The sequence below is a fragment of the Nomia melanderi genome, chromosome 14, assembly GCF_051020985.1.
Source record: "Nomia melanderi isolate GNS246 chromosome 14, iyNomMela1, whole genome shotgun sequence".
Classification (NCBI taxonomy): domain Eukaryota; kingdom Metazoa; phylum Arthropoda; class Insecta; order Hymenoptera; family Halictidae; genus Nomia; species Nomia melanderi.
In genome coordinates this window covers 1377567-1398875 of record NC_135012.1, presented here as the reverse complement: position 1 = coordinate 1398875, position 21309 = coordinate 1377567, and the positions used below count along the sequence as shown (strand labels likewise).

The 21309-nt window shown below is 32.7% G+C and overlaps 6 protein-coding genes across 18 annotated transcripts; 4 read left to right on the top strand and 2 right to left on the bottom strand.

The window, feature by feature from the left end:
• Window positions 1-952: 952 nt before the first annotated feature.
• Window positions 953-4320, top strand: Sqor (Sulfide quinone oxidoreductase). 5 transcript variants are annotated; one of them, XM_076373757.1, is made up of 10 exons: window positions 953-1160; window positions 1632-1707; window positions 1916-2036; window positions 2163-2271; window positions 2357-2581; window positions 2659-2859; window positions 2958-3167; window positions 3238-3424; window positions 3481-3727; window positions 3799-4320. In XM_076373757.1, the coding sequence occupies exons 3-10, from the start codon at window positions 1924-1926 to the stop codon at window positions 3869-3871; spliced, it is 1365 nt and encodes a 454-aa protein (XP_076229872.1). In that variant the 5' UTR covers window positions 953-1160; window positions 1632-1707; window positions 1916-1923; the 3' UTR covers window positions 3872-4320. The 5 variants fall into 5 exon arrangements, with proteins under 5 accessions (XP_076229872.1, XP_031837049.1, XP_031837032.1 ...); XM_031981189.2 differs by lacking the exon at window positions 953-1160 and adding an exon at window positions 1177-1500; XM_031981172.2 differs by lacking the exon at window positions 953-1160 and adding an exon at window positions 1485-1565.
• Window positions 4321-4825: 505 nt separating this feature from the next.
• Window positions 4826-6374, top strand: zetaCOP (COPI coat complex subunit zeta). Of its 2 annotated transcripts, none has more exons than XM_031980964.2 (5): window positions 4826-4956; window positions 5385-5630; window positions 5710-5843; window positions 5917-6007; window positions 6237-6374. In XM_031980964.2, the coding sequence occupies exons 1-5, from the start codon at window positions 4939-4941 to the stop codon at window positions 6282-6284; spliced, it is 537 nt and encodes a 178-aa protein (XP_031836824.1). In that variant the 5' UTR covers window positions 4826-4938; the 3' UTR covers window positions 6285-6374. The 2 variants fall into 2 exon arrangements, with proteins under 2 accessions (XP_031836824.1, XP_031836813.1); XM_031980953.1 differs by lacking the exon at window positions 4826-4956 and adding an exon at window positions 4963-5152.
• A 187-nt stretch (window positions 6375-6561) lies between these two features.
• LOC116428827 (tRNA (guanine-N(7)-)-methyltransferase) lies at window positions 6562-7773 on the top strand. Its single transcript, XM_031980945.2, has 5 exons — window positions 6562-6730; window positions 6843-6985; window positions 7067-7365; window positions 7454-7555; window positions 7630-7773. The coding sequence occupies exons 1-5, from the start codon at window positions 6645-6647 to the stop codon at window positions 7759-7761; spliced, it is 762 nt and encodes a 253-aa protein (XP_031836805.1). The 5' UTR covers window positions 6562-6644; the 3' UTR covers window positions 7762-7773.
• Window positions 7774-7792: 19 nt separating this feature from the next.
• LOC116428843 (cilia- and flagella-associated protein 65) lies at window positions 7793-14751 on the bottom strand. 3 transcript variants are annotated; one of them, XM_076374041.1, is made up of 17 exons: window positions 14417-14751; window positions 13842-14061; window positions 13461-13726; window positions 12886-13165; window positions 12373-12561; window positions 11941-12145; window positions 10972-11203; window positions 10499-10855; window positions 10329-10417; window positions 9981-10251; window positions 9449-9637; window positions 9106-9359; window positions 8730-8982; window positions 8405-8631; window positions 8173-8341; window positions 7959-8091; window positions 7793-7873 (listed from the first exon to the last, which is right to left on the bottom strand). In XM_076374041.1, exons 1-17 carry the CDS (start codon window positions 14522-14524, stop codon window positions 7800-7802), a joined length of 3516 nt encoding a protein of 1171 aa, XP_076230156.1. In that variant the 5' UTR covers window positions 14525-14751; the 3' UTR covers window positions 7793-7799. The 3 variants fall into 3 exon arrangements, 2 of the variants coding, with proteins under 2 accessions (XP_076230156.1, XP_076230157.1); XR_013000134.1 differs by lacking the exon at window positions 8173-8341; XM_076374042.1 differs by lacking the exons at window positions 7793-7873; window positions 8173-8341 and having other exon boundaries at window positions 7936-8091.
• Window positions 14752-14772: 21 nt separating this feature from the next.
• LOC116428814 (uncharacterized) lies at window positions 14773-17222 on the top strand. 2 transcript variants are annotated; one of them, XR_004235355.2, is made up of 5 exons: window positions 14773-15088; window positions 15164-15393; window positions 15509-15767; window positions 15849-16794; window positions 16878-17222. XR_004235355.2 is itself a non-coding variant. In XM_031980930.2 (4 exons), the coding sequence occupies exons 1-4, from the start codon at window positions 14986-14988 to the stop codon at window positions 16307-16309; spliced, it is 1053 nt and encodes a 350-aa protein (XP_031836790.1). In that variant the 5' UTR covers window positions 14773-14985; the 3' UTR covers window positions 16310-17222. The 2 variants fall into 2 exon arrangements, 1 of the variants encoding a protein (XP_031836790.1); XM_031980930.2 differs by having other exon boundaries at window positions 15849-17222.
• LOC116428763 (acylamino-acid-releasing enzyme) lies at window positions 17122-21159 on the bottom strand. Of its 5 annotated transcripts, none has more exons than XM_031980857.2 (14): window positions 20916-21159; window positions 20539-20635; window positions 20211-20428; window positions 19970-20133; window positions 19742-19887; window positions 19399-19663; window positions 19166-19314; window positions 18929-19097; window positions 18593-18847; window positions 18366-18503; window positions 18081-18301; window positions 17929-18008; window positions 17448-17669; window positions 17122-17375 (listed from the first exon to the last, which is right to left on the bottom strand). In XM_031980857.2, exons 2-14 carry the CDS (start codon window positions 20551-20553, stop codon window positions 17243-17245), a joined length of 2175 nt encoding a protein of 724 aa, XP_031836717.1. In that variant the 5' UTR covers window positions 20554-20635; window positions 20916-21159; the 3' UTR covers window positions 17122-17242. The 5 variants fall into 5 exon arrangements, with proteins under 5 accessions (XP_031836717.1, XP_031836700.1, XP_031836708.1 ...); XM_031980840.2 differs by having other exon boundaries at window positions 20539-20585; XM_031980848.2 differs by having other exon boundaries at window positions 20539-20582.
• Between the last annotated feature and the right edge of the window lie 150 nt (window positions 21160-21309).

The following is a 21309-nucleotide window of genomic DNA, read 5'->3' as shown; positions in this document are numbered from 1 at the left end:
ATGACTTTCGCGTGGAATGGCGATCACTTTCACGTGGAAAACGGAGATAAAACGAACGCAAGGAACAGGGATACGATTTTCTTTCGATAACTTCCGTTAGACGACGATTTTTTGCTTTCTCCGTCCCTTGTTCCCGATTTTTTGGGGAATCGTTCGGATGTTTTTGGTAGGCTGACGGTTTCTCGATGATCAGTGAACAGGACATAACATATTGAACTTCGTGGAAGAACCAAGTTTTATGTTGGAACGTACCACTTTAGGGAAACTGATGTTTAAAGAGAAATTAGAATTCGAATTTGAATGGTGTTAGAGTCTTAGACGAGTTCCGGTTTCGAATTTTTACGAGGGTCGTTCCTATGGTGGTTAGGATGATCCTCGGTGATCATGGGAGAAAGATTCTGCGAGTGTCTTGTTCACCGATCGATGAACAGTTTCGCTGTAATTAATGCACGAGTGCGATCGTTGCACTGTAACGGGGACTCGCTTTCGACGTATACGTTTGGATCATTGGAGAGATGTTTTCTTTTTGTAGCAGGGAACTATTAAAAGTGTAACTTTCCTTTGATTTCTCACGACTGACGATCTTCGGGATTGAGAGCCGAGCTTGCCTAGTTTCAGGCGGCGTTAAAAAAAAGTTATCCTCAATAAAGAGAGAAGCAAAAGAATGACTAAAACAAATATCACGGTTTAGAAGTTATTTCAAACCCCTCTACGCCATTTGTGTTCTATTTGATTGATCGGTTAAATTAATTATTTGCAGATCTCTTGGAATTTAATCCCTTGCACTCTAGAGGTTTCAGTCACCACTTGATTTAATACAGCAAAATTATGAAGTTAAATATTTAGTATTCTAAATGAAATTTTACATTTTCACGTGAAATATTTAAATATTTAAACCAAATCGAATTACTATGGTTCACTCGAGCATGTCATGTGAGTTTTTAGGTGGTTACGTTATTACGTAATAACTTTTGATACTTGGAACCGGATCTGAGTACGAAAATAAGATCGAAAAAATGAATCTCATATTGAAACTAATGATGTCTAATAATTAACCAATCATAAGTTAATTATTAATTCTTTAGTTGACGATGTTTCTGGAATTATAGAAGTGAGATAATTAAATTAACACTTGGGTGTAAATGCAAGTGTCAAACAAGGTACGTTTGCAAGTTAGATTCATCGATTTCAAATCTGCTCAGTTCTTATCGATTTGATAACAGGATTACGGTTAAATTTTATATCGTTCTGAATAAATTGATATTGAGGTCAGATTATTTTCCATAGATTACTGTCGAATTAGTACGTACAAAGAACAGTGTGCAAGATTTGATAAAGCTTATAAAACCCACGACATTGTAAAATTAAAATTTATTAATTAATTATTCGATTCGCCGGTATGATGGTATAATTGTTTGAAGATTGTTTAAAGCTTGTTTGACTTGTGTTCCAAATTTGAAATTGCGTTTGCGCAGTCCTTAAAGGTTAAAAAGATTGCTGGCAAGTATCAGTCGTTCGGCTACCACTTTATAGTTAGAACTTTCCGAGTTTAGCTGTAAATTTCGGTAACGTAACATTTAATTGTCATTAAGCAGATGATATAATTAAATAGCGTTTTATTTTATATTCAGAGAACTACTTCAGCATTGGAATCAACGTTAATTGTAGAAAACATATTGGATACGTAATTGCGTGACAGTTGTGCAGGTATTTATAATTACGTGTTAATTGTTGAATTTTGTGATATTACAGTTTCTACGTAATTTAACATAAATTTATCATAATCGTATGTGGTATTATTTACTTGAAAGATTATTAAATACTCTTCATTAATTCAGTAATGTTACTATACGATTATCTGCACTTTGACATTTATATTATCATATAATTTTTATCTATTTTTATATTAAAACAGATTTCAAGATGAGTCACTTTAAATGTATACGTCATTCAATGCCTTACTTAATTACCTGTAATTCTGAGCCACTTACAAGGAACCTGATAACGAGGAACAGTTGTAGACATCTTCATCACTCGTAAGAAATTTTATAGTCATGATATTTATGAACAAATGTTTGTGTTATTATGCAAGGAAAGCATGAGGATCTGCAATGTAATGAAATGTGCATATCTTTAGTTCATATTGGAAAAATGTGTTTCAGATGTAAAGTATTAGTAGTTGGAGGTGGTACCGGAGGCTGTACCATGGCTGCAAAGTTTGCTAATAAATTCAAGGATCCCAACAAAGTTGTTGTTATAGAACCAAATGATGCAAGTCATCTTATTATATCATCTTATTATATACATGTTTATTTATAAAATACTTGCTTACAGTAATTGCATATGTATTTTTTAGATCCATTACTATCAACCAATGTTTACTTTAATTGGTGGTGGCATAAGACCCTTTGAGGCTTCTAAAAAGCCAATGAAAGCGGTTTTACCACAGAATGCAAAATGGCTTCAAGAAAATGTAATGAGCTTCGATCCAGAACAGAATCAAGTGACTATGAGTAACGGCGATACAGTGCAATATGAAATCATGATTGTTGCAATGGGATTGCAATTACATTGGGAAAAAGTGAGGTTGGAAAACTTATTTTATATCATTACACTAACAAATGGAAATTAATTATACTCAATGTACATATACATCAGATACCGGGTTTAACAGACAGTCTTAAAGACTATACATCGCAAGTTTGTTCCATTTATGGTTCTGATACTGTACCCAATGTTTATATGAAACTTGGGAGGACTAAAGAAGGCAAAGCAATATTTACTTTCCCTAATAGTCCAGTCAAATGTCCTGGAGCACCACAGAAAATTGCATACATTGCAGAGGAATATTTTCGTAAAGTAATTAATTCATCATAATTACATTAAGAAACACCATTATTAGCACCTGTATGTTAAATACAGTATAAGTAAAAGTAATACTTTTCTTCTTTTTATAGAAAGGGCTGCGTGATAATGTAAAAGTAATATATAATACATCTTTACCAGTTATATTTGGTGTAAAAAAATATGCTGATGCACTCTGGAAAGTCTGTAAAAAAAGAGATATTACAGTAAATGTCCGAACGAATCTTGTGGAAATAAGACCATCTGCTCAAGAAGCTATATTTCAGAAATTGGATGAACCAAATGAGACATTCGTCGAAAAGGTATTTTTGTATTTTATATAAAACATACATGACATAATGTACTTTATAATATTCATTATTTTCCTTTTAGTATTCCTTTCTTCATGTCTGTCCACCAATGGGTCCACCGGATGTTTTGAAAAAACATCCTGTATTAACGAACGCAGTGGGCTTCCTGTCTGTAGATTCTAAAACTTTACGCCATACGAAATATTCGAATATATATGGAATCGGAGATTGTACAGATACTCCAAATTCGAAAACAATGGCAGCGATAGGTAATATGATGTTCATAAAAATTGAATCTTTTTGGTCTCACATATTTGATTTTTAGCGGCCCAGGGCAAAGTGTTATATAAAAATATTTGTGATGACCTGGCTGGTAAACCAATGACCATGGCTTATAATGGTTACTCATCCTGCCCGTTGGTTACTGGCTACTCAAAATGTATTCTAGCTGAATTTGATTATAATTTGCAACCGCTAGAAACATTTCCAGTCGATCAGGGACGAGAATATTACTTTACATTTATACTAAAAACTTATATCTTTCCTCTTCTCTATTGGAATTTGATGCTACGGTAAATTAATTATAATCATCTATCGTTAAATTGCTAAACAAAATCGAGATAATTATTGTCATTATTTTTAGTGGCCGATGGGATGGACCAGAATTTTTCCGCAAATATTCAAATCTGATAAAGAAAAAAGAGAAAAAAAGTTAAATTTATCTATAACAATTGCATATTTCTCAGTGTGTAACACTGGATTTGTGAGCAAATTATTATTGTATATAATACTTCTGAATGATATCATAGATATGGTGTGGGATAGACATTGCAAGCTTGGAGGTCTCGGTATCACATGTTCTGAATTAATGACTGTGTAAAACATCAGAAGCTTTGCACTACACTCTACGCTTAGAGAACGGTAAACCAATATACAAATGTTATACGTTACAAAATTCCCAACGCGCGAAGATTTGTACACATTTACTATAATTACTTACGTCGTTTTTGCTACATGTCATAATGTTTAGTCACAACAAATGTATAACAATGCGAGTAGTATTTATTCTATAGAACTTCATGACAATGCAGTTTATATTAATTCACAAATGTAGATATTTGCATACAAACATTTGCTAAAATAAAGTACTTACAGTATAAGGAAATTGGGGTTTAATTCGTTCCACGATATCCGCGCGCACTCCCAGATCGGTAACATTTGTTTACCAGTTTCAGCGTTTTGCCACGGAGGGCGCCACAGTCTATCCTGGTGAATTTCCACATCGGTAACATTTGGCTACCAGTTTGACCTCTTTGCCACAGAGGGCGCCACATTCTATCCTGGTGAATTTCCAGATCGGTAACATTTGGCTACCAGTTGGAGCGTTTTGCCACGGATGGCGCCACAGTCAATGGCGCGAATTTTTTTAAAATAATTCTTGCACCTATATGCAACATTTGGTATGCACAGAAGTACAAGAATTAATTGTTGTATTTCAAAGATTAAGTTAAAATGTTTTAATTGCTCTGAATGAAAACATGTATTTTTCTGAGATATCCTGAAAGTCTGAAGGAGTTGGAGTTTAATTTGTTACAAGGACTGGAAATATTTTTATGACCTAATAATATTGTTTATTAATCCGATAAGGAACGTTTTATTTGTATAAATACTATTTACTCAGGTATGTACATAACCTTATCGAAAGAAAATTTAATATTTGTATAGATGGCAGCAGAATCGTATAGAACTATAAGAATATTGACGCGTCAAGTTTGACGTAAACATGGATGGTCAGCTATTGGTAGGTTTTTTTACTGTGCGTCTTACGTTTTTTTACGCAGATTTCGTATTAAACTACGTCTCGTAATCATACGGTTTTGATGTAAATATTGTCTCGTGCAATCGTAATCATGAATCGTGGTGGATCATCGAAAGTCGTGGAACATAACCTCTCTCCAATTCATCAGAGTGACCAGGATCGCGATTTTCTACAACGCGTATGATTTCTATTGATTTTAAGTTTGCTTTTCCTGTCTGTTCCCATTTACTGTTTATTTTCATAATATCATTACCACTTAAAGGTGTTCCCTAACCGTATTGAAAGTAATTAGCATGCGTGGTCATTGAAACTCACATTGAAATTTGTAGTAAAATATTACATGGGTGCATACGTGGGAAAGAGTTAAAATAAGTTGTTTCTATCATAATAACAGTAGTATTTTTCTGTAGGAACCAACACTTTATACTGTCAAGGGTATGGCCATCCTTGACAATGATGGTAACAGGATATTAGCCAAATATTATGACAAGAATATATTTCCCACACCAAAGGAGCAAAAAGCATTTGAAAAAAATCTCTTTAACAAAACACACAGAGCTAATGCAGAGATCATCATGTTGGATGGTTTGACTTGTGTTTATAGGAGTAACGTGGATTTATTCTTTTATGTTATGGGTAGTTCTCATGAGAACGAGGTATGTGTTTTTCTGAAAGTTAATTAATCTTAAGTGTGATTTTAGTACATTTTAATAATATCCCTTAATATTGTTTCAGCTTATCTTAATGAGTGTTCTAAATTGTTTATATGATTCAGTTAGTCAAATTTTAAGAAAGAATGTTGAGAAAAGGGCTGTTTTGGATAGCTTAGACATAGTAATGTTAGCAATGGATGAGATCTGTGATGGAGGGTAAATAATATTTATCTGGCAAATAAATTAAATGTTATTACTCATAAAATAATTAATAATGAACTTGTTTTAGAATTATTTTGGATGCTGATGCCTCCAGTGTTGTTCAAAGGGTAGCATTACGAATAGATGACATTCCTTTGGGGGAACAAACAGTTGCACAGGTAACAATTACTATTAGGTGACACCCTTGATAAACTTAATGTTTTAGTAAAGTTTGTGTCCATTTGTCACATAGAAACATTTTCGATTTCTTTATTTTGTGTTCATGCATCATTCTACATTCTTCGCACAGTCTCTGATTGTAAGTTTTTGTGAATCTAGAAGGCAGCATTGTTAACAATATTTAAGAAACTCTCACATATGTTTGTAAATGCTTTGTTTTTGTTCTAGGTTCTGCAGTCTGCAAAGGATCAGCTAAAGTGGTCTTTATTAAAATAACTTCTATACACAAAAACTGTATTTCGTATATGTGTAAAAAAAAATGGATCTATTAAAATACAAAAAATAAAGCTATTAAATTTTATACTACCTTCAGTGTAATTACATAAACTTTTTATACGCTAGGTATTAGTGGATATAATTATGTATTTAACTTAATTTTGCGACTCAATAAATCTTTGTTAACGAATTACAAATTTTTCAATAATTTCTGTGGAATTCTTTTCCTTTGACCAATCAACGAACACTTCATTACTTGACAGTTAAATAACTACAACCTGTCAATTTGGTTAGGTTTCAATCGGGTTAGGTTAAGACGCTGCACTCCATGTGGACTTGTTTTTGTCGAAATCTACTATCATGTCAGAGCCACTACCGTTACCGCAAAAAAAATATTATAGGCAACGAGCCCACTCAAATCCCATAGCGGATCACTGTATAGAATAGTACGTGAATGTATCTATAAATAAAATAAGTCTTGGCTTTTAAACTTACAATAACATAACATTGTTATTTCAAATGTTTTCTGACTTTGCTTTTAAATGAAATTCTTTTTAGCCCCGTAAATCCTGATGCAATGAATTGGAGTGCCTTGTATCCACATTATTTTTCAAACAATGAAGTAAAGTCAGATGAAAATAATGCCCAGAGGAAGCGTGTAGAATTCGCAGATATTGGTTGTGGCTATGGAGGGTTATTGGGTATGTATAATTCAGATCTTATTCAAAATCTGATATTTAACATTCTAAAATTGTATTAAATGACCGTATTTTCTGTAATAGTTACACTATCACCAATGTTCCCTGATAATCTCATTCTTGGTATGGAAATCAGAGTAAAAGTTTCTGACTATGTAATGGATCGCATAGCTGCATTACGATCTCAAAATCCTGGGCAATATCAGAATGTGGCATGCTTGAGGACCAATGCAATGAAATATTTACCAAACTATTTTTATAAAGGGCAACTGAAGAAGATGTTCTTTCTATATCCAGATCCACATTTCAAGAAGTCTAAACACAAATGGAGAATTATAAATAAGACTCTTCTGGCAGAATATGCCTATGTATTAGCTGAAGGAGTAATATTATTTTTAGTATCTCATTTAAAAAAACTTTTGCAATCCAAATTACTTTCAATTGTAATAATATCCAATGTATTATTTAAAGGCTATTGTGTACACAGTGACAGACGTTGAAGATTTACATAATTGGATGGTGCAGCATTTTCGTGAACATCCATTGTTTGATGATGTTTCTGAACAGGAATATGTAAGTTTTTTTTGGTACATAATTATTTAAAAAGTAATTTAAATAATTGTAATAATATTCAATTTTGTATGAAGGATGAAGATCCTATTGTGGAGCAGCTGTATGTAAGTACAGAAGAAGGCCAGAAAGTAACTAGAAATAAAGGATTAAAGTTCTTGGCTGTGTTTAAGCGAATTCCAGATCCATATGTGACAAAAATTAGCTAGTATAAATAACTTATTACTTAAGTATTTACTGCTTGCATTTAATTTGTAAAGGACACTCTAAATATTCCTCTTGTATAATTCTCTTGTGACATAGCAGAAGATAATTGAGTATCTAAATAATATCATTTATATGATAAGTGTTTTTATGACATAAGTAATAATAAAGGATTGATTTTTAAAAAACTGTGACTTTGTACTTTCACTGTTTTCCATGTAAAGTTTGTTTTGTTTCTGAATAATTTTAATATAATTATCATGCCTTATATCTTCTTCAGGAATTAAGTGTGCTATATCCAAAGAAAATTCTTCGTGTACTATAAGAAACAATGCCTGAAAAAGGATATTAATTATTTAAAATTTGATCACAGAAAGATAAATATTGCAAGTTGATTTTATTGTAATTATATGTACTTCTTCTAATATAGAATTAATAAAGGATAATGGTGGAGATATAAATGATCTTTTTATTAATCTTTTCCTTTCATGCAGATTCATTGCAAATTGAGAATAATATAAATTCCTTGTAGGTATTAAATTTTGTCGAATGATCATTTCGAATCTTCTACTACTAACAATGTCCCTATAAAATATAATTTGTTTAATCGTTTACCAACTTTATATATCTGCAAATAAAATTATTTACCACAATAAACCTTCCAGAATAAATGTAATTATATTAAGTTCTTTTCCATTTTTTGTGATATTGTAGTTCTCACTGTCATCAAGAAATACTGCTCTTGATGGTGCACTCTTCAATTCTTCTTTTAAACTGTTTCTTATGCGTTCATCTTCCATGGAATATATGGTGCATCGTAAACTTAATGTTTTATAAAATACACTTGGTTTGTCCAATATTTTTAACCACGGTTTCTATAAAAATAATATTTGTAGTGATAATATGGATAAAATTTTCCTTTCATTGTGCTTGCTAAGTGAATATATATATAAGTAATATAATATTTAATTACTGGAATAGTAGTGCCTCTTTCTGTGATAATAAACTGTCCTTCCAATTCGTTCTTCAGAAGATTGTACTTGATAATACTTCTTTGATATTCACGTACTTTACTGACATTAATTAATTTGCAAGGTATATCAAGATCAAATCCACAGGGGTATCCTTTCGTGAAAATCTTTAGCATAAAACTTTTCATGGTACTTGGACTAATTACACCTTTGCGGGGAAATATCTTGACTTGAAGTACCTCTGACACATCTTTGCTAAAAGAATTTCGGGACCCGAATAAATTAGGATGATCAGAAACAATTTTTTTACCGATGGAATGCTCAACATTTTTTTTAGAACAAAAACAGTTTAATCAACTGAAAGTTTGAAAAAAATACCATTTCCACTCAAACCCAAGTGCATCATGATTCAAACGGTTTTGCAGAATAATCAGTTTAATGACAGAATTATGCATTGGAATGGACCACATATCTATGCACTGTATATTGAAATATACAGGCAGTTCTGTAGTGTCACAAGTACAATCAATTGGTATTGATTTTTCAATTATAGTCGATCTGAAGTCATAAGATGATTCACCTTCTACATTCAATTTCATTTTTTTATTACCCAATGTTATTATGACTAGCGCCTTATAAACAAATATTCTATATTAATTTTACTTTTGAATATAGTTTTTCTTATGTATTTTAAAATAATAAAATACATTCTTTTTAGTACCTTATAAAAACCAAACATCCTAGGCTGAAATTTCAAAAGCAAAGGTATTGCCGATCGAGCCTCCACTATGCCACTTTTAGTTAAGCAACAAAATACTTCGCACTGATATTGTTCATTAATCTTGGAAATATCATCGACGTTTATGGAATACGATAAATCATCGTTTGTTATGTTATATATCCAATGCGCCTACGATTTTATTTTTTTTTACATTATTAATTAAATCAATGAAACTAAATTTTACTTTATAAATCGGTCCTCTGTTTCCAAAATAAATTTGTCCGAATTTAATGCACGTTTTACTTAGAAAATTATATTGCTTCTCTGTATCGGATAAACAATCAATTAACATGTCCAAAATAATACAACGATTATGACCTATGTCTAATTCCCAGGATATCTCCGATTTTCCAACTAATGAGTGATAGATTTTCATATTGATTACAGTTTCTTCGCAGCTCTAACAAGATTCAGATGACATGTAAACCATTTGTCCTTAAAAATCGAAAAATAAGTGAACAAAAGTTAGTACCTTTAGTACGCCGGATACTGGATACAGAATACAAAGTTTCTGATGAAAACAATCAAGTTCTTTTTTCTGAAATGAAAGACCAATCTTTTGCATGACTGGTTTGCAGTTACATTGGTGGATCCACTTAATGCTCCAAGAAACAGAAAATCTTGAATGATTCTTAACAGATAGTTTTATAAAAACAGTTTCATTATTTATAATTGTTGGAAAGAATGTTACATTCAATTTCTTTCTTTCTCCTGGCAATATCGTTTCAAGAATTCTATTTAATCTAAAAAAAGAAAATCAAATAATCATTCAGTAAAATTAATTATTTTATAGTACGTTTTATATTTTCTATGATCATACTTATCTATTTCCAGTGCTTCCCACAGATATGGTTTGCTTATATTTAATGGAATTTTTTGTACATATCCATAAGCACAAATATTGTAAATCTGTCACATGCAACAAAATCTACTCTAAATGTATAAATTATAATAATGCTCAACATATATAAATCTTATAATATTACCTACCTTCAAAGTAGGCAATATGCACATACAACACGCAGTACAAACTTTGGTAGGACTTTGGTCAAACAAAAGAGTGTTTAATCTGGAATTCACTCTTATCAGATATTGAACATCAAATTCGTAATAACCGGGCGTATGGGGTGTAATAGAAATCATGATTTCCTTATGAAATCCAGGAAAAATTGTCCCTACTGATGGACGCATTTGAACATCTCTTTCTATATCGCCCACTGGCCAGTTTCGATGAGTGCAAATCAGTTTAAAATAAATGTTTACTAGACTATAGTTAAAAAGAGTAAAAGTCAATGTTTTAGTGGAACCGTATTCCATTTCACTGAAATTTAATTCTTCAGGAGTCGCCTAAAACAGAAAAACAATTTTGTCAATATAAAATAATGAAAAAGGAGACTTCAAACGAGAAGACATTTTTTTCATTCATTTCAAGTAGTTCTGTTTTTTTTTTCAACAAATTTTACCACCAACGATCCCAATTCGCTTCTACCACGAACGCGTAGATTCACGCAACTCTTCATTCCTATAGTACTCTCATTCTTCATAGCAATTAACACGCATTGCATCTCGAAATCGTAATCAAGACACGGTTCGTTTGGTTGAAATGAACATTCTTGAAATAGAATATCATTCGGTTCAATTTCTCCGCTTACTGTCTGCATAGTGAGTTCATTTGGTATTTGGAAAAACGTGTATCTATAAATATAGCAATACATCCGCGTATTTCAGTTTCTTATATAATTATAGACAGTATTAACTTAACGAAAAATTGAGTGATTAAAAAGAATGTTCTTTTCTTAATTCTTTAAACATATTTATAGACATTCCCATTGATCTACTTGATTTTATGCCGTGTGACGTTCCGAATTCCGAGTTTCTTAAACTGCTGACAACGTGGATACACTGATGCGAAATTTAAAACATTGCCATTCAAGAATATTATATTCGCGTATTCCGCATATCCTTTAAAATCAATGTAACACGCATTCTCGACGTTTCCGTTAAAATATACGGTCCATCGTTCTAGGTAAATTTGTTCGTTTTTCATTTTCGGCGACATTTTTACCGCAATTACTTGATAATTTCTACAATTTAAAATGATAATAATTTCAGCTAACGTCTCAATATCCAATGCAATTATCTGTGTAAAGTAAATTTCATTAGCATTTTAATGACCGTTGTATTAACGCTTTTATACCGACCGATGTAACAGAGTGTTTCTGGAGATCATTAAAAAGAAATTTATATGTAAGGGCTATAATCATTATGGAAGATAATAACCAGCTAAATGCGCCATTACGTGATACCGGTCTGCTGATTCAATGACATCACGTGTACATAACAACGATCATGAAAGTAATAAATCTATCAAAAATTTTAATATGTCCTGTTATGTAACTGTATTAATAAATAGCATGATACAATCAGTATACCGATGAATCATCCCAAGCATTGGCTTCAAAGAGAAACGAGACTCCGGTGGTGGAACGAATTGGAACATCATGGGTAAATGACCGAACCTCCTGATCACGAACGTCGTGTAGACCGGAAACGGTGGCACGCACGGTGGCATTATTACAGTTTGAGGTATTTCATATTGCGGAATCCATCCATTCGACGTAGTGGGAAACGAATGACCTACAAATTGCTGTAATTAATGCGAATTCAATCAAATTTACCGTAACTCCTATGTCAAGTAAATGCATTGCATTTTAATCTCTTCCAAGATTCAAACTTTAATTTTAATCTCTTCCAAGATTCAAACTTTAATTTTAATCTCTTCCAAGATTCAAACTTTAATTTTAATCTCTTCCAAGATTCAAACTTCAATTTGAATCTCTTTCAAAATTAAAAAAAAAACAAACCTATCACTTTGATTGTTGCAACAAATGGAAAAACGATGTCCCCTGGATGACTCGTGAAAACGGAGGCGACGATCTCCTGTCCGAATAAATTATTCCTGACGTTTGGATGAAAGGAGAGTTCAAATAGCGCTGATTGATTCCGCGTCACGCGCAGCTCGCTAGGTTTCACGTTAAAAATCCCTTCATCATCTAAGTAGATATTAATATCCGTTAGTTCATGTATCAGGTGTTGCATTCGCAACGCTTTTCCAACCGTTCTGAAGTGGCATATTATTCCATGTGAATCTTTCCATAAGATTATCCTCCAATTTGCAATTTACAAAATGCATTTCAAATCAAATTCGACGCAAATTCAGCGAAACGTCCTTTACATAAGATGACTCACGGAAAATACCCGTGGTTGAATATCTCGTAAATTCTCATATTTGTTGTGAGTCATCCTGAATAGAATACGTTTCGCGAACACTGCGAAGCAATTTGTTCCATTACAGTACTTGTCGAGATAAAAATCACCTTCTGCCCAGGTGACCAATAAATCAGATTGACTGTGATTAGTAAAGCATACTGCTTGCGGTATTCTTTGAATAGTCGTCTCTGTTTCTATTTCGGCGTGACCAAAATCAAAATAATTCTTTGAGAAAGACGCAACTGGAAGGTCACCCGTTGCGTCGACGCTGTCGTTCATGTATTCTGCGAAGCGGTTTTTCTCTCTCAGAGGAAAATTAAAGCGATTTTCGTCTTCCTTTGCACGGGACGAGCTTCGGTATCCGTATAAGTCGATGATGATCGGCTCCTAATTGTTAAACAAAATTTTCTAATTAACACTAGAACTATTAAACAGTCAAATTGATTTTCCGAAATTTTTCTATAGAAATTCCGCCAGTGGTACTATATATTACATAATGAAAATGAAATTAATCCTATAGATATTGTTATTAGGAATTATAAACTACATTATATTTAGGAACTCAATGACTAGTTTCAGTTTCATTTTTCTAATATTTTGTTTAGATTTATTGGATTAAAAAAATATAATTGAGGAGACCGTCACCGAAATCAACGCTGGTAGCGAACGTGTTAAGTGATACCTGATGCAGAATTAAAACCGCCAAACGATAGCTGTAAACTCCATTTTTCGGCGGTGTGAATATAATCGTTACGTATTTACAGGAACGGGAATTGATGCAGCCATATCTCTTATCTAACTTAAATGGCCGATAATTATCATCCAAGGCGAACATGAAGAGGGCCGGTGCCTTTGAATTATTCATAAGTTTAATGCGCCATTTTGGTTCAGGATTCTTGATTGTGCTGATCAAAACGATCTTCGTTGTCGAGCAGGTTACACGGGGTCCTATTTTGGAGCGATGGAAAAATTCGAATGTAATTTAAATCGAGAAGGATAATGATAATGATGATAAATTATTATACGCGCGAGTTACTCAATAGCAATATTCTATTATGCGCACCGATGCAAGTCCCGCGGGTAATCACTTTCGAACAGGTCCCGATGGAGTCCGTTATGGTAAAGTAATCCACGTTCGTCGAGGATGCAACGAACGGACTGTAACGAACCTCGCACACGTATTTCTCTTTCGGCGCCAGCATCCATGTGTAACAACGTAAATGGAAAACGTGGTCCAGTGGGTTTGTAATCGGGTCCCGTTGAACTTGATAAGTCTGTTCATACTGAAATCAATTTCCCCTTGTACTAAAAATATTATCTACAATTTTCACGAAAACAAATCTTTGACAACTAATAAAAAGTCCATCGTTAAACGGGAATAAAAATATTTGTAAGAATTACGAATTTCAAAAATAAATACTGCACGTAAACACTGTTCGTACCGAAATGAACTTCCCCTTGCGATAGAAATTTGATTTTCGATGTTAATACATCGATAAACACGTTCGATAATCAATTAGATATATTTCTAAATTAGAATAAAAATATTTGTAAAAATTATATATTGAAAAGATGTTAATATTCTATAAAAATGTATTATTTATAACTGTCAGTAGCGAAACACAAACCGATACTCACACAGGATTCGTTCCATAATTCTATCGTTTTTACCGCCGTTTTACCGACCTCGACTTCGTCGAAATTCAACCGTATCACCTTCCCGCCGTCCGAAGTATTTCCGTCCATTCTAACAGGTCGGCCCTTGTTAATCTTATGTGTGAAAATAATTTTCGTCGCGACGACGTGTATTTTCGTTTTGAAACGCAGAGCACAGAGATCGTCGATCTTAGAAATTACTCTCTCTCTTTCTCTCTCTCTCTCTCTCTCTCTCTCTCTCTCTCTCTCTCTCTCTCTCTCTCTCTCTCTCTCTCTCTCTCTCTATATCTCTCTCTCCCCCCTTCTTTGTCTTTCCCATGGACATCAGAGCTGCATTCGTTTTGTTTTGATACGTGGATGACGTATCCTCGAAGACGGTGAATCGAACCCGACTATTCCGCGAAAATATCCTACGTCTTCCAATTTTCTTCCCAGCTCTCCCCCTTCGTATCGCGGCGAATCAGTTGGGAATTAATCACTGACTCGATTATTCGTTGATCGACGGTGACGTTAACCGTGTCCTTTATGGCTTTCTGACAGTTCCTGCGAAAATGGCTCGACGGGATGTTCTGCATCTTTTGTGTTTGATGCTCCTCGCGAATAATTACGTGAACTACAGCTCGTGCACCCATTACGGCCGGCAGTACGATAAATGTGAGTTTTCCTTGTCGAATCCAGTCGACGTTTCCCACTCGTCTAGGATATTTCACTTATAACCTCTTCCCTCAGATGGTTTGGAGTCTGAAAAAGTCTGCCACAGGCTTGGCATCAAATCAACCATTGAAATCACTGATCTAGCTGCGGTGGTCTTGCCTAAACACATGTTTGATCGATGGGATGTTCTTCAGAATGTTTATTGCAGGTTCGTCTTCAAGGCAGCTAAAGGGGACGGTTTATTTGGTGTCATTCAAAAAATGTCATTCAGAAGGAATGGTACGCAATGCCTAGATTATGTACAGGTGAGTGCTATGGTTATTTCATTCTGGCATTTTTTTATTGGGTGTTTTTATTATGTTTGCTTAAAATAATTTATCATGGTGGCACTAATAACATTTTTGGGGTTTGATGTATTAGTTTAAGAGGAAGGATAACTATCGAACAGTGAAGTTCTGTGGGTCACTGGATCGCAGTAAAACAAAGTATTATCCAGTACCTGAGCCTGAACAAAGTATGCATCCATCAGGGTCCGTATCGGCAGCAGGGATTTTCGCTGAATTCGATCCAAGCACACGCAAGTCTGGTGGAGAATTGGAAACTGAAATATTCATTTCAAGAAATAAATTAGAGGAAGGAGAATTTCTTGCTCTCAGTATTGTTTATACTCCATATAAAAGTAAATTTGATTAACATATTGCTCTTAAGATAAATTACATTTTAATAATACGTATGTTAATTTAACATATGTGATTTGCAGATTGTAGCAAAGTTGACCCAACCAAATATACATCCATCGATTCGAACATCTGTTTGGAAAATGAATTCTTCTGTGATGGAATTTATAATTGTGTGCCAAATGTTTGTTCGGATGAGGACAAGTGTCCAAACAATGCCAATGAATTCATTAGCACTGGTACTGGTACTAAAGTAACAGTGGGTGCAGTGACTACAATGATTCTGTGTTTTATTATATTCATTATGGGTTTATGGATATGTAAAAGATCGCAGAAGTTATGTTGGTCTCTGGATTGTGCTGATCCAGCAGCATGTTCATCAAGGCCAGGTCCATTGCCGCATGAAACAGAAGGAACTGTAAATCCACCAGTCCCTTCAGCGCCAATGTTAGAAGTCGCTGTGACCTCGACCGTTGCTGATAAAGATTTACCACCTAGTTATGATTCATTATTTCCAGAACAAAGTAATCCTGTTAGATCATAATCGTAATCGTAAGTTACTAAATGTAACTAATAGCTATTGACAGCATATTATCTAATGTTTTAATTAGGTACTGCTGTACACTGTGCAGTCTTCATATATACATATATATACATACATATATATATGTATATATATGGTATGAATGAGTGCCTTTTTGAATGGGACAATGATACACAGTTACATATATGAACCTCAGAAAAAGAAACTACTTAAATCTTTCCATTTTTAAACATTTTATACCAACAACTTTTTCCATACACTATCCAATAACTATAATGTTGTAAATTTTTATATTTTCTATTACTGCAATATATTTTAAACATTGTTCTTTATTACTCGAAAATAAATACTCTTTTGTTGTAGTTAAAACACAAATATGCAACTAAAATTATAGGCACAAGAAAAAAAATGTTTATTTTTCGAGGAATGATTACTCAATTAATTACAACGAAATACTATCTCGAGAAGATCCTCGTTTATAGTTAGTAAGTCATTTTTTTTTTAATATTGGGAGAAGTACAGTATTTAATAAACATAATATTTATACGAGATTGTTTTTAATTTAAAGTTGAGATACTTGCGACACAAGTAACCGAACAAAAATATTGTTTAGTGTCGTAATTTGCATCATGACGATCTGCGCAACAAATATATCCTTATATTGAAGTGTGTATTTATTAAGACATAGCATCTTGACTATGCAGTTTGCAAACACGAAATAATACAGCTTATACATATGTAAGATATTTATAATGTTTTTATACATATATAAGGTATAAAAATTTTATAGTATTATACAACATCTAGGAACATGTGTATATTTTGAAAATTTATTTGTTACGAACCTTTATACACGTATACATGACGAATTTGTGTAAATATTAAATTTGTAATAATAAAATTATAAAAAAATTACCAGTATTTATCACATTCTTAATCTTGCGAGTTTATACCTTCAAACTTTTCCGTTGAGATGTATTTGTGTAACCATAAGCAAGCATTGATAACATTGTCGATTTCCACTGGTCCTGATGCCAAAGGATGATTGTCCTCGTAAAGTAGCAGTCTGTAATGCAATATTTATATTATTTGTATAAGCAATTTTAATTTACAGAAAAGTTAATTATTTAAAACTCACTTTGTCGTGACATTATTTGCTTTAAGACGCTGGTACCACAATTTTCCTTGAGACGGTGGCACACGTAAATCATTTGAACCAATGCACAATAAAGTTGGCGCTCTGACTTTGTTAACGTGAATGATCGGAGAACATTTAAACATTTTCACAAGCATTTCAACTTGTTCTGATTCTGGCATCGGTGTGCTTTCGTCGAAAGGATAATTCACTTCAGCGGCACACCTAGAATTATCAGTGAAAACAAAAACAGAATAAATATTGTAGATACCTTAATTGATTTTTCACATTAATGCACATAAAGCATTGTTTATATTTATGCGTTAGTTATTATTTTGCTGCTTAAGATATCTTGTTCTACGTTTGCCCTTACACATCGTGATGATACTTAATTTTCTCTTCCTTAGTCAAAGCATTGCGACTGTAATATGATTGAAACGACTCAGAACTATGAAAAATCTTTAAAAATATGTTAATATTTTACCAGTCTGGAATATCTGATATCGTGAACATAGCAGCGATGTCAATGACTGGGTTCCGTGCGACAACAACTTTGTACAGGTCCTAAAGAAAAAAATTTATTATATTGTTTGTACAACTACCTTTAAGTTAATTATTCTTCGTTTATCGACTTACTGGATGTTGGCCACTTAGATGGGTTACTAAAAATCCACCATGTGAACCGCCAGTGATTCCTATTTGATCTGGATTCAACCATGGGTATTTTTTTAACGCCTCATTTGTAGCAGTTACACAATCTCTTACATCAACATCTCCAACTTTTCCTTGAAGGTATTCGACGTTCTTAGAACCCATTCCCGTCGAACCACGGTAATTAACTTGTACAACAGCGAAACCTTAAATATAAGTACTTCATTAGTATAAACTTCTGGATAACGATAAGCAAAATTTAACATTCACCTGATAATACAAATAGATAGTAATCTAGTGCAAATTGGTTTGCATAATTAGAATGAGGTCCACCATGGGCTGCAATAATCAACGGTACAGATTTATTGTCCCCACTCTTCGGTCCGAAATAGATGAAATTGAAATGTTCTAAAATGTTCAAATAGTTGCGTTATTAGCTAAAGTCAAAATATTGGAGTATCATACTGCTCTATAAATTGAAGTATTAAATTACTTACTAATTTCATCGTCATTATTGTAATCGTAATCACAGATTTCGTACATTAGATTTTCAGAACCAGGGATTGTTTCAGAAGATAGAATTTTATTTTTTGGAATGATACCACTGTCGACCACTTCTGGGTGAAATCTTCCGACTATGAGATCAGAAGGATCTAAAAGAGACGTTTGCGAAAATGCAATAACGTCATCTTTCACGTCCAAAATAGTAAGGCTGCTTTTATCATTCTGGATTTCGGTTATGGTTTTTGCTTCTACAAGTATATATATATTAATCATGACATTCAACAAAATTTAACGAAGGTTATATATACATATACATTTTTATTTCTTACTTATGTCTACGACATAGGAACGTATGTTATTCTGTTGAGGTGTACTCAAGAATATGTATTGTGAATCATTGCTCCAACATCGACGTGGTAAACGACCGTACAAACCATAAAATTGTTTGGAGTTTTTAATAGCTATACTTGTAGGTACAATGTCTACAAGAATACTGGCCTAATACAAAAAGAAGTAGTAAGTTTAGATAAAACAAATATTATCTTAATATATTAATATGCAACTACCTTCTGTTTTTCTGACTGTAAGTCTAAATGCATTAGCCTGTGAGCATTCTGATGTGCACCACCAGCTTCTCTTTCCAACCAAATTAAAAATCTCCCATCTGGGCTAAGTCGAGGACAACGGACAGCACATCCATCACTAGACAGTTTTTCTAGAAAAATATGTGTATGTTTATTATTAAATCATATGCTGATATTTAATGTTAGCAGTATTATTATCATAAAATATTTCTTACTGAACTCTCCATCCTTCCATAAGAATATCCAAGAAAGTCTATTAGTACATGCAATAAGACCTAAATGTCTTGGTTCGTGTTTCCATGCTACACCAATTATTCCTTCATTATCTTTCATCCATAATACTTGACCAGGTGATAATTCATCCGGTATATTTGAAACAGCTGAAATATTGTCTTTCGTAGTATCAAGTACTACAACCACTGGTTTGTGTTTACCTACCAATTGCTCTCCCCAATGAGGCAAATAAACGTACTCATTACCCTGCTCCAAACATTTTATTAAATGATATTAAAAAATCTTACCAGTGTGTTTATACATTGTAAATCAAAAATATCTTACCACTGATTCAGTTTCCTCTTTCTTCTCTTCATCTTTTGTATTAAGAGACTTCTGTTTATAGAATGGTTTTGATTTTGGAAGTTTTTTTTCTGCAATATACACGATTTTCTTTTTATCTGGAGACCATTCAAAAGAAGAAAATTCGGCTACAAATAAAAATATAAAACATATCATTCTTTAAGCAATACAGTTGAAACAATATATACTGTGTACGCAAACTTTAATTACAATCTGTGTATACATCTCCATGCACATCTATAGCAGCTAAGTCATAATTCTTAATGAGTTTTTGCTTATCCCAAATTTCAATAAATTGTTTTGTGGTATTGTCCACTGTAGCTTGTCTTAATACAGCTCTCTGTTGTGCATCTTCGGTAAATGCAGATGAAAGTCTTAAATGAAGAACATATTCAAGAATATAAAGAATGTATTTCTACACAATAAATCAAAATTTTTAAATGTAACATACTCCGCTGTGATATCAGTGGGAAAATGTTCAAATAGAAGTCGTAATGTTGAATCTAAAATATAATTTTGAGAAAATTTTTGATTCATTTTCCTTTCTAAATTTCTTTGTGACCATCCACCCATGATTGATATTTCATTTTCTGCAACTCGAAGAATCTTTGCAGAATTTAAGGACGGATTTTGTGCCAATGTTTTATACAGCTTTACAATTTTTTCAATCTATAAAAAGTAATATATATATTATTATACGCTAACCACATTATATAAGAACATAACATAATTTTATTATAAAAAAATATACATGAAATATATTTAAGATGATAAAGTACCTGTGATGATGCCATTTTGAGCAATGTTTATTCCACTGAATCTGCTACTAAAATGCAATGAATCTCATGAAAAAGTGATACAAAATCTTGATAAGAGCTAGAGATTGATAAGATACGTAAATATTACATAAGTGATAATCAAAATTTTAGCACGTTACATTATTATACACTGCTAACGATGATCTAAATATGCACATAATACGTAAAATTACGCGCCTCTTTAGAAGGAGAAAAAATTGTTTTGAAATCAAACCAGGTTATTCTGTACCGTTATTTTTCAATATTAATTTCTTAATTTATATAGCTTGGAATTTTAATTACAAAAATACATTAATCGTATATAAAATAAAATAAAATGTGTAAACAATAAAACTTACTTTCCTTGTTTGATCTTTAAGTATCAGAGGAAAACAATTCGTCCGGTCACATTGAAACAGTAACGAAAATATTTCGTAATATACAAGTTTTTTTTATTCACAGATAAAATTTTACTACACCATTTAAATTATGATTTTACATTTGAACTTATTTCGAAGTTTTCATTCGTTAAATAGCAATTATCAAATTAAAAGAATTCTATTTTTATAATATTTAAATTTGCAACTGTTACGTTGGTGGCACTAAGTGAGGAATGGCGAATGGCGCCATGTTTGGGTGTTAATACTTTCAATGGATGAAATGAAATTCCTTTGATAAAAAATCATTATACATGTTCGTTGTTTTCCAATGTTTTATGAAATAAAAGCAGTAAAATTATAATAGTAAAATCGG